The 11,659-nt window shown below is 39.0% G+C and overlaps 1 protein-coding gene across 8 annotated transcripts in view; it reads left to right on the top strand.

Annotated features, from left to right (window-relative positions):
• The first annotated feature begins 6,068 nt into the window (after positions 1–6,068).
• Positions 6,069–11,659, top strand: part of LEF1 (lymphoid enhancer binding factor 1) — a 154,871-nt gene continuing 149,280 nt past the window's right edge. For 4 of the 8 annotated variants that reach the window (XM_073602136.1, XM_073602156.1, XM_073602120.1 and 1 more), the window contains exons 1-2: positions 6,070–7,056; positions 9,902–9,973. In XM_073602136.1, coding sequence (XP_073458237.1) covers positions 6,841–7,056; positions 9,902–9,973 — 288 coding nt within the window. In that variant the 5' untranslated portion in view covers positions 6,070–6,840. Of the gene's footprint in view, positions 7,057–9,901; positions 9,974–11,659 lie in introns of all 8 variants that reach the window. The other 4 variants (XM_073602111.1, XM_073602147.1, XM_073602141.1 and 1 more) reach the window with 4 other exon arrangements.

Genomic DNA, 11,659 nt, shown 5'->3' with positions numbered 1-11,659 from the left:
TACAAATATCAAAATGCCTTGATAAGTTAATGTCAGACTAGAGGAGTAGGTGTTCCTAGGCAGGCTTCAATTGTATGCAGACTGCCCTATGTAATGGCCACATTCATTTAGATGACACTGGATGTCCTCCAGAAAGGAAATGAGGCAGGCTTTATCTGACATGATGCTTCTTATGCACACTGTGAAAAGCTGACTGTGTGTAGTGTAATCAGAATAAACAATGTCAGTACAGGGGAGGAATCTGTACAGCTGTACAAGACTGGAGATAAGGCTAGAGTTCAGCTTTAATAGAGTGTTAGCACTTTACAAGTCCCAGCATTGCAGGGCAAGGTATCTTCTTCCAATATTTTTTTCATCTGCTCCCTCCCACTGGCCCCATCCATGGATATAAGATAAAGTCAAAAGGTCATTGTACATTTTACTGGGCTCTACCATATTAAACAAGCACCCCCATGTCCACCAAGCTCCTATGAGTAACATTTCACATTTTTCAAAATGTATGAGTGAGCCTACTATAGCCTCAGAGAGCTGATAAGGTAGGAGAATCCCACACACCCTATAGCTGTGCCTTGGCCATGGCCATGATTTTGTTAAAAAAAATTGTGAAATTGAAGTAGATGAGAAATGAGTACAGGGAGGAAGAAGACAACACAGAGAAATAGACATCTCTATAGATGGATGAATGAGCCATACACATTAGTCTGGCATAGTTTGCAAGAAGGTGCAGAATGATATGATTTTTACCACTGTTATGGCGGTTTGTTTTATGCCATAGTCATGTGTACATCATGTGTACAGCTCATTCATCTCAGGTATGCTCTGTTCTATTCCACCCTGCAGCTAATTCTTGTCTCTTCTGTATTTTGTCACAAGTGACAGTGAAGGGAAATAAGAGATATAAAAATACAAGGTGTAGCAGCAATAGTTAAATAAAAACATTATATATATATATATATATATATATATATATATATATATATATATATATATATATATATAGATCTATATCTATATATATATATATATATATATATATTAGCAGCATCATATTGAGATAGGTTTTAATTCAGGGTGCTGTGGTGAACATTTACCAAAAGAACAGCAAATATATTATATTGTGCAGTCACTGTCATTTGTTGGAAAAAGTCCTTTTGATTAATGGATGATGTATTGTAAATTATCATTTCTGGGTTCTCCATGGTTGCTTACAGAGCACATGTATGAATTTCTACCTTGTAGGAATACAGCTGTGGTAATATATATATATATATATATATATATATATATATATATATATATATATATATATATATATATATAAAAGAATCTTGATTTTATCTCCATATAAGCTATGTTCATATCAGGTTGTAATGAATCTATCATTTCATTTTATTACATTGGATACATTCTTCTGTAGCAAGGCACATCACCAACCTGCATCTGCAACGTAGCCATTTTGGTATATTAAATACATGTATAAATCATGTACACAAAATGATTAAATTAGGCCCAGTAGAGAATTTAATAGTGTCTATATTTTACTGAGGAACATAGATAGATAGATAGATAGATAGATAGATAGATAGATAGATAGATAGATAGATAGATAGATAGATAGATAGATAGATAGATAGATCGATAGATACTGTGGATAGATTGCAAGCTCCTATGAGCTTAACCCTTTTGTATTTAATTGTAATGTAATTGTCCTGTCTCTCTTTATATTGTAAACTGCTGTGCAAACTTTTGGCTCTATCTAAATCCTGTATAATGAATATATATATATATTAATTAGAGAGAGAGGGAGAGAGAGAAAGGGGAGTATTATCCCCTCTCTCTCTCTCTCTCTCTCTCTCTCTCTCTCTTATACAAGATTTTTATATACATATATTTATATAATTTATTTGTTATGGGTAAAAACACAAATACTTGACTAATCATACATATATATCTATATCTATAGATATATATCTACAGATATATATAGATATAGATATATATATGATTAATTATTTTTTATGAGGTAAGAACAAATACTTGGAAAAAAACATATATATTTTTTTAATTGATTTTTTTAATGGGGTAATAACAAATACTTGGAGAATTATAAGATACCAAAAAGGCAAAATATTGTAAAAAGAGATACTGTGTAGTTGAATCCATTCTTGTTGCAATACACAGAACAGTATATTGGCAGTCCCAATATCAATAATAATTACGTTTATCATAAGAACAGGATCAGCAAACCTTATATAAATATTTGGAATCCCTTTCTTCTACTGTACCTATAGTAGATGATTAGATGGCCTATTCAGTGTGAGATCAAAGGGTAAGAATGTACAAACAAATCCAAACACACAAGTGTCACGATTGGAATGACATCATCAGTCCCTATTCAATAATGACAGTTCAGTCCTCTGTGCTTCCTCTGTACTTCGTATGGCATATAACCCATTCATTCCTCTAAGCACAAGCCATGTATTGTTACAAGTGCTAAATATTTGGATTTCTTTTCACTTCTTTCGAATTTCTTACAGATCTGGCTCAAGTGCAGATGTCATTTAAAAGGAAACGGGTTAAAAAAAAAAAAAAGAAGTATTTTGATGTCGGTTTCCCTGCAGCTTTTTCCTTTCCTGCTCTCCTAATGATCAGCATCCTCTCCTTATCAGTGCAATCTCCTCCTCCCCCGAATATTGCACAGCGCACAGTCGTGCAGGTTTGTGTTGTCTACAGTTCAGGCTGGGGAGCTCCCATCATATAAATCATCATCCTTCTCTTCTTTATAGAACTGAAAAGTTTTCAGGACTGGGATCATCTCCAGCCCACATGAAAGGGTCCAGAGATAGGGCAGACAGCATCCCTTTTAATGAGACTCACACAGCTTAGTGCTGAGTCTAGAATAAACACACCCTGCAGTCCCACAAACTTCCTCCCCACTTAAAAGAAGCAAACAAACCTGAGATTCATTAGTCCATAGACCACAATTTAGTGCTGGCTACACACAGCTCTATCAGGGAGCTACAGGGAAGAGGGCTTACCCCAAGTCATTAACCACTTCCTCACCTTCCACTTTATTCACATGGACATCCTCTGTTATATTAGCATTCATTAAGAAAATACCAAAGCAGCATGATCCAATCGTCTAGCCTCTTCCCAAATTCGTTCTGCATGCATGAATTGTACTATTTTTTTATTATTACCGGCTGCCAGACACATAAAGGGGTTGCAACAGTATAAAGCTGAAATATATAGAAAATGCAGGAAAGAAAATTACTGGCCAAAAGAGCATACAGTCTAAAAAGATACAAAAGGAAATACTGTCTCAATTAATCGGGAAATTATTCGTTAGTAATCCTAATATTATACTAATAATATTAATAATAATAACTACTGGATGCTTGACAAGCCTATAAATATTGTATGTATGAATCCAATGTATATGCCTAAGTATATATATCTACATTTGTGAACACAGAGACACACGGTGATGATGATGATGATGATAATGATTAAACGATGTGATATTTGGAGGTCATCCTAAAACTGTCACAGTCCTAGTTTCCTCAAGGTTTTTCTTACAAAGCAATCAGCCTTGCTCTCAGTAATCATTACACTGCACATTTATTGCCCTATCTCACAGCTTGCAATGGAGTCTGGGGCAGGGAAAAGGTGCTCTAAAAATTAGTATGTAAATCCTAGCAATTAGCATGAGGGAGAAAATAGGATTTCCATCGGCAATATGTGTGAATCTGGAGTAATGTGTCAGTAACTTACAAATCACTGACTGGCCTCTCATCAGTCATCTTTTGGAGGGCTTTACAGAGTGTCACTGTGCAGGGGGGTGGGAAAGAAAGAAAGAAAGAAAGAAAGAAAGAAAGAAAGAAAGAAAGAAAGAAAGAAAGAAAGAAAGAAAGAAAGAAAGAAAGAAAGAAAGAAAGAAAGAAAGAAAGAAAGAAAGAAAGAAAGAAAGAAAGAACAAGACTATTAAAAAAGAAGGAAGGAAGAAAAGATAGCTACTATTAAAGAAAAAAAGGAAGGAAAGAAATGACAGAAGACATAAAGAAGAAAGGAAAGAAGGAAGGAACGAAAGAGTACCTATTATTAAAGAAGGAAGGCTAGAAAGAAAGGAGGAAAGGAACGAAGGAAGGAAGGAAGGAGGGAGGGAGGGAAAGAGGAAGGAAGGAAGGGGAAAAAGAAAGAAAAAAAGGCTACAATTAAAGCAAGAAGTGGAGAAAGAAAGGGGGAAAAAAAGAAAGAAGCATAGCTAACATCGGCAATATGTGTGAATCTGGAGTAATGTGTCAGTAACTTACAAATCACTGACTGGGCTCTCATCAGTCATCTTTTGGAGGGCTTTACAGAGTGTTACTGTGCAGGGGGGTGGGAAAGAAAGAAAGAAAGAAAGAAAGAAAGAAAGAAAGAAAGAAAGAAAGAAAGAAAGAAAGAAAGAAAGAAAGAAAGAAAGAAAGAAAGAAAGAAAGAAAGAAAGAAAGAAAGAAAGAAAGAAAGAAAGAAAGAAAGAACAAGACTATTAAAAAAGAAGGAAGGAAGAAATGACAGAAGACATAAAGAAGAAAGGAAAGAAGAAAGGAAAGAAAGAGTACCTATTATTAAAGAAGGAAGGATAGCTAATAAATAAGGAAGGATAGAAAGAAAGGAGGAAAGGAACGAAGGAAGGAAGGAAGGAAGGAGGTAGGGAGGGAGGGAAAGAGGAAGGAAGGAAGGAAGGGGAAAAAGAAAGAAAAAAAGGCTATAATTAAAGCAAGAAGTGGAGAAAGAAAGGGGGAAAAAAGAAAGAAGCATAGCTAACAATAAAGAAAGAATAGCTACTACCAAAGAATGAATGCCGGTATTTATGAGAGAATAAATAGCTAATATTGCAGAGTATATATACAGTGCCATTGTCGGATTTTTGGTATAAGAAAAGCCTGTTCAAATAAAACTAACACAAGAATATTTTTACCAAATAAATAAAAGCTAAGCATGATGGAGTGCTCTGACTTTGAAGTGTGAATGGATATATATCAGGGTGTATATTAGGAAGGACTGCACACAGGGTTGTTACAGGGGGGTGGAGGTGAATCTGAGCTACCAGGATGAATTGGACCCTTGTGTGTTGAGTGTTGGCCAGCAGGCAGTGAGTGGTGCAGTTGGTGCCAGTGAAGAGGGTGCCATGAACATGCTCACCTCCACATCCCAGATGCCCTTTTCCTAATAGAAGCTCCTAGACTTACCAGCTTTCTTCTCCCCCGTTCTCTCTGCTAATAATAACCTCTTGAGATCCCCGCTTCTCAGGAACGACTCTATCCTTCATCATTCAAATGGGAATCTGCTTGGTGTTATTTCTGTTTGATCTCAGCTTAGTCTTCCACCCAACATTAGAAAAGCTCTCCCCGGCTGCATGCCTCTGGGAGATGGGGATATTAGAAGACCTGCCTATTGGGGGGCAACGTGCCACCCAGATTTCTATATATCTTTTTCTGCATCATACTTTTTTTTTGTTGCAGGTTTGCTCATTTCTGTTTCAAGTGTTTTTTTGTTGTTGTTTTTTTCAGTATGCGCATCTATTTTACACAGCACTGGCTGCATTTGATGTGTTTTAGAAAGTTTTGACTGTACAGTGTTACTGTGACATGTAGGGGTGACACATTGAGGGGTGTCCTGTTGACGTCACCCCTCCCTTGCCATGAAGCTGGTGTGAAGCTGATCACATACAATGTGAACCCTGGAAAGGTTCTCAGCAAGAAATGCACACCTGCCCTACTTATTAGATATTTCTCCTCTGTTTTCCTTAATTGCTATTATTAGGAGTATTTCATTTTGGACTGTTTGCCTCCCCCTAGTTTTTTTTTCCTCTCCCTCCCTTCCACTCTCATCTTGTCCCCTCCTGCCCCTTCATTTGCTGAGCTGGTGTGTGTCTGTTTCCCTCCTCTATCAGCAAGCTGTCAATCAGTGCGGCGGCTTCTCTTTCATCTCTTTCCACCGCCTCCTCCCCTACAGCAGACAGAGAGAGAGAGAGAGAGAGAGAGAGAGAAGGGGGAGGAAGGAGAGAGGGAGGGGGGCACAGGAGGAGGGGGATGTTAAAGTTACATTACACAAACACACACTGCTTGCCCCTTCACATTTCACAGGGATAACCAGGCTGCCTTCCTCCTAACCCACCCAGAGCCACACAACCAAGAGGACCTGTTCCCAGATGGAATAAGTTGAGGAGGCTTTCTGGAGTTCCACCTAGAGGGGTCTACAGGAAGAGCCTGAGGTTCCCACTCACTAGCCATTGCCTTGCAAGGTCATCACAGGGGTCTCCTAGCTTTCCAGAGTCATCACAGTGGTCTTCTTGCCTTCCAGGGTCATCACAGGTGGGACCCATTGCCTGTCATCTCAGAGGACCTCATTGCCCCAGAGGACTACAAGAACAAAGAAGGATCATATACTTTGTAACCCTTGTGGCAAGATCTTTTTTTTTTTTTTTCTGCTCAGACATCCTTCTGGTTTACTCAGCCCTGAGTCATAGGCTGGGACAAACTTCTCTCCACTCTTAGTCACACTAACAACAAACTTTTTATTTTCTTTGTCGCTTTCCATGGGACGCTAGAGAAAAGAAAGTTTCGATGGTAACACAAGAAGCCCTTTGAAGAGTGAGATTGTCCCCCCGGATCTGATCAGACGTGAGCCCTGGATCCTCAGGCAGAGGAGCAGAAGATCGCACTGCTGCCTGCCCACTGATTCGGATTTACCCTGCTTTGGGGGGGCTGCTGGCTGGGGAAGGGGGAAAGTTTGCTGCTTCGGTTGGATTTCTAATCCTCTGTGAACAGTAGTGGTGTATTCTGTCACAGAGCCATGCCTCAGCTCTCTGGAGCAGGGGGAGGCAATGGAGGTGGTGGGGACCCTGAGTTGTGTGCCACCGATGAGATGATCCCGTTCAAGGATGAAGGGGATCCCCAAAAGGAGAAGATCTATGCGGAGATCAGCCACCCGGAGGAAGAGGGGGACCTGGCAGATATCAAGTCTTCTTTGGTCAATGAGACTGAAATACCGAGCAGCAACAGCCACGAGGTAACTACAAGTCAAGTCTGGCAGGGGGAAGCCCATGGGTGGTCAGTTGTGGGGGGGAGGGGGAGGGGGGTTCAGTTCATGTGCATTGTGTAGGGTTAGCTGATGCATTGTCCTAGGGATCATTCAAAGTTTACAGGTAAGAAAAACAGCAGTAGTGTGACACCGATCAGCAGGGGATGGTGCCTTTACCTGCATAGCAGGTCTTTTATGAGTGTTTTTCATATGTTAATGGCAGTTTGTCTGGGACATTGCTTTAACTGTGATGCACATCAATGACACGCTCTCTACTTGAGTAGCATTGACAGTTTACATCAGCCTTTTTATACCAGAGGACCCCATAACATCGTTTTCAGGTCTTATGTTAAAACTGGTTCATTGGGGGTCGGTGGGGAACATGCCTCTTACATTGAAGGGTCAGAAGTAAATATGCCCCTTACATTGATAGTCAGTGAGAAGAATGGAACCCTTACATTGGGGGTCAGTGGGAAGAATGCCCCTTATATTGGTGGTCAGTAGGAAGAATAGAACCTTTACATTGGTGGTCAGTAGGAAGAAAAGAACCCTTACATTGAGAATCAGTGGCAAGAATGCCCCTTACATTGGTGGTCAGTAGGAAGAATGGAACCCTTACTTTGGTGGTCAATGGGAAGAATGGAACCCTTACTTTGGTGGTCAGTGGGAAGAATGGAACCCTTACATTGGTGGTCAGTAGGAAGAATGGAACCCTTACATTGGTGGTCAGTAGGAAGAATGGAACCCTTACATTGGTGGCCAGTAGGAAGAATGGGACGCTTACATTGGGGGTCAGTAAGAAGAATGCCCTTTACATTGGTAATCAGAACGCCACCCTTTCAGGCATGGGGGTTGATTTACTAAAACTGGAGAGTGCAAAATCTGGTGCAGCTGTTCGTGGTAGCCGGTCAGCTTCTAGATCCAGCTTCATCAATTAAGCTTTGACAATTAAACCTGGACGCTGATTGGTTTCTTTACAGAGCTGCACTAGATTTTACACTCTCAAGTTTTGGTAAATCAACCCTATGGGGTCATGCAGCTGGTTCTGCCAAGTGGCATTGGCCTAAAAACAATGCAGGTACCATCAGATGGGAGGTCAACAAGCCACAGCTCAAGGAAGCCCAAGCAACAACTAAAGGAACTATTTGGTTCCACAGAACCCTGGTTGAGAATGGCTGGTCTAAATTGAGTGAAGACTAAAAAAAATTGGAGCTGCCTCCAATAGTAGCAAGTGATATCCTAAATGGTTGCTCTGGGTATCATCACTTTTACTGGACCAAGGAATATGGTTGCTATGGACATCAGCTGCACCCTTTTCCAAGTTTTCATGAATCATCCCCTTTTGCACCTAAAGTGGTCACTTTTGAATGATTAGGACAGTAGAAGATGCTAGCTGATTGGTTGCTATGGCTTGCTGCACTTTATTATTTGTTGTCTACTTTAGATAATGAGGCAGAGAGCCATCAGCATGCCTAGGCATTCACATAAAAGCCATGATCTTTAGTAGGGCAGTATTTGTCATGTCACAGTTCACTTCATATGCGCAATCTGTTTGTAACATGAGAATTTTTAGGCTTTACAGCAAAGTGCTTTCCCTGACCCCTTGTGAACTAGGTGCTCCCATGGCCTTATAAAGCATCACCACCACTTTTCATCTAAGCATTGGTATGTGCGCAAGGACCACTGACAGGATTGTTTTATTCCATGAGTGGGCCCAAGGAACAGGACATTCTGATGAGCCCTGACACATTGCTAAATCATTTTATTCCAGAATTCACCTTGTGAGGAGATTTACCACTCAAAGTATATTTCAAGCCAAAACTTTTTTTTCAATTCTGGATGGTGAATTTTGGTTTTCTCATTAGCCAGATTTTTCTTCACTTTCTGTCCTGTAGACTTAACAGCAAGTGAAATAATATATTTCTAATGAGAGAAAAATCCCCTCTTAGTTGTTACAGAAGCAAGTGTCCCCATAGGAAGGTTTCCTTTTTATTTCTATTCAGATGACAACTAAACATTTTAATTTTTCCCTTACATTAATTCCTGGTGACATAGGGGATTAGTACAATTAAAGAGGATCAATTTCCCTAACAGGGCACAGACAGCAAAAAAAAAAAAACTTGACAGGTGTTCTAGCCTCTCACCACTCTATCCAAATCTAAAATAAAATTCTTTTGCCTTTAGATATATGTTAAGTTCCTTTAGGATCACAGTAGGAATCATAAAATGTAGCAATGATTTAGTTAGGCTGGAATGATTAGGTGTAAACATAACACTGTATATATTTTTTTAATGTTGCCAATAATGTTTACAATCACAAGGATCACCAAATTCAATAGTATACTTTGGTTTTCAAAACAAAGGGATCTTTTCATTTCCTAGAGCTTCAGAGGGTTCAGATAAGATCTGCTTTATAGAACCCAATTGCTAACACTTGTAAGTCTTTTGGTGGGCCCAAATTTCTGGAGGGGGGCTTGGGGCAAAGGGCTTTTTGCCTGTTTAATAATATGACCGTGATCATATAAACAGTTACAGATATCTAAGTAATAAGATAGCAAAACAAATTATTTTCTCTGCATATTCATAAGAAAATGTATTTATAGCTAATTTTGAATATACATAAATTCTTTATTAGTAGGGCATATTGACTGACAGTAATTGCATTATATATTGCTAACACAGTGGCAGTGAGATGGTCTAAACAAGTGATGTCATGAATCTGAGCATCGCTTTCAGCATGAGGTAGTCTATTGGTTAATATATGAGTGATAACAAGCACCTAAACGCATTGCAAATTTGTTAGATCTTAGTGACTGTTCCCTTTTCTCCATAGGAAAGGGATCTGGCCCTTCACTTTGTATGCGCTACATCACCAAGTTGTCGGCAGATAATGGAAAATGTCTTGGTAGGTTGGTAGGTTTGAGATTTCTGCAATGACAGCGAGCTCTCTCATTGCCTGTTGTTCTTTGTGACATGCATAGGAAGATTAAAAGGTTACTAAAGGTTTGCCAGAATGTCTTTGTTCACTTCAAACAGCCTATCGAGTTTCAGTTTCTTTATTTCCACTTAACCTGATGGGGTGTCTAAACAGAACATAGACTTTTGCTGGACTGGGAAGCCACTAGTAAATCACCCCAGTGTGTGTCCAGTATGTAAGATTAGGCTATCAGTAACACATCCTGGCACTGTGCCATGTTGTGTTATTACATGCCTTCTTACACTGATGTCCTAACTCTCCTCTTGGCAAGATGCCTACTGACAAAAAAGGTAACACATTTTGGATTGATATTTTTTTAAACTGTGATTAATTTTTTTCAACTTTCATTCTTTGGTAATGCAACAGTGATCATAAACCTTGAACATGTCTTATGTTTGACTGCAAGTGAATGTGAGACAAAGAGTTATTTTCACTAAGAATCAAAGTGGAAAACTGGAAGTTGTTCAAAAGGAGGCAGTCAGATTGCCCACAGTTTAACCTGCGCTGGAAAGACGAGAGAGGACATATGATTGGCTATTGTGGCTAATTTGCCTTTTTAAATCTATCATTCCCTGTTATTTCAAATCAAGGTTGTGTTATTGACTACCATCAAATTTACTGACAGTCAATTAAATGTCCACTCAATGTCTTCAGTAAACATAATGTTTTTTTTTTTTTTTTTTTTTTTAAACTGATGATATTCATTTTGACATTTGATGGACAATACATAGGTGGTAGTAAACTGGGCCTGAATACATGCATTATCACTTTTTATCCGCTAGTAGTTCAAAAAGCTCCTCAGTGACTGAATTTTATATTTATATGTATGTAATAAAAACTAGACAGAAAGCACAATACATGAGATATAAAATAGGTCAATAATTCCCTCCATTATGCCTGTAAAATGTATTTTAGGTCACTTCTCCTATAACACTAATCCAGGGGTATAGTCAGTAAATGTTAAATGAATCTAGTAAACGTGGTGCCCCAGATTTTTGTTCAATAAAAGAAAAGAAAACAGGATGCTAGAGCTGACCACAGATTTACAAACCAGCTGAAGCTGACCACAGGTCTTAGTCTAACATTAAGGTCAGACAGCTTGTGTAGGGGGGTTGTCAAGTGCCAAAGATGCAAAGCTTTTGTGGACTTTATATTTATTTTAATCATTCTTTTTTTTCCAGCATAATCAAAGACAATATTGCAAATTTCACACTCTGGAAGTTAAGTCAGCTGTAAATATGTACAGTAAGGTCAATCAGAGACAAGCAGATATCCTGTTAAGGATGGCTGGTGGTAAAAGACCTGCCTGTCCACAGCTTGTGCAACACTACAGACTTCTGTACGATTCAACCAGCGATTGGAACACGCTCAGTAAAAGCTTTGCTCCCTTTTTTTCCATAGAAAAGAGAATGACTGACTACCAGGCACAAAGAGGATTTCCAGAATCTTCTTGTGCAATAAGGACAATTTACGAGAATCATAGGTGTTTTTTTTACTAAATCTTTACATGGCTGAATTATTACAAACAATGCTCAGATCAGATGCTGCTTTTATCTGGCTATGCATAGCCAGCCTAAGGGGTCTTTGATAACCGGACTATTCCATGAGAGGAAG

Source organism: Aquarana catesbeiana, linkage group LG01 (assembly GCF_042186555.1).
Source record: "Aquarana catesbeiana isolate 2022-GZ linkage group LG01, ASM4218655v1, whole genome shotgun sequence".
Taxonomy (NCBI): Eukaryota; Metazoa; Chordata; class Amphibia; order Anura; family Ranidae; genus Aquarana; species Aquarana catesbeiana.
The sequence above is the reverse complement of the archived record's forward strand: the minus strand, read 5'-3'. Positions and strand labels throughout refer to the sequence as shown.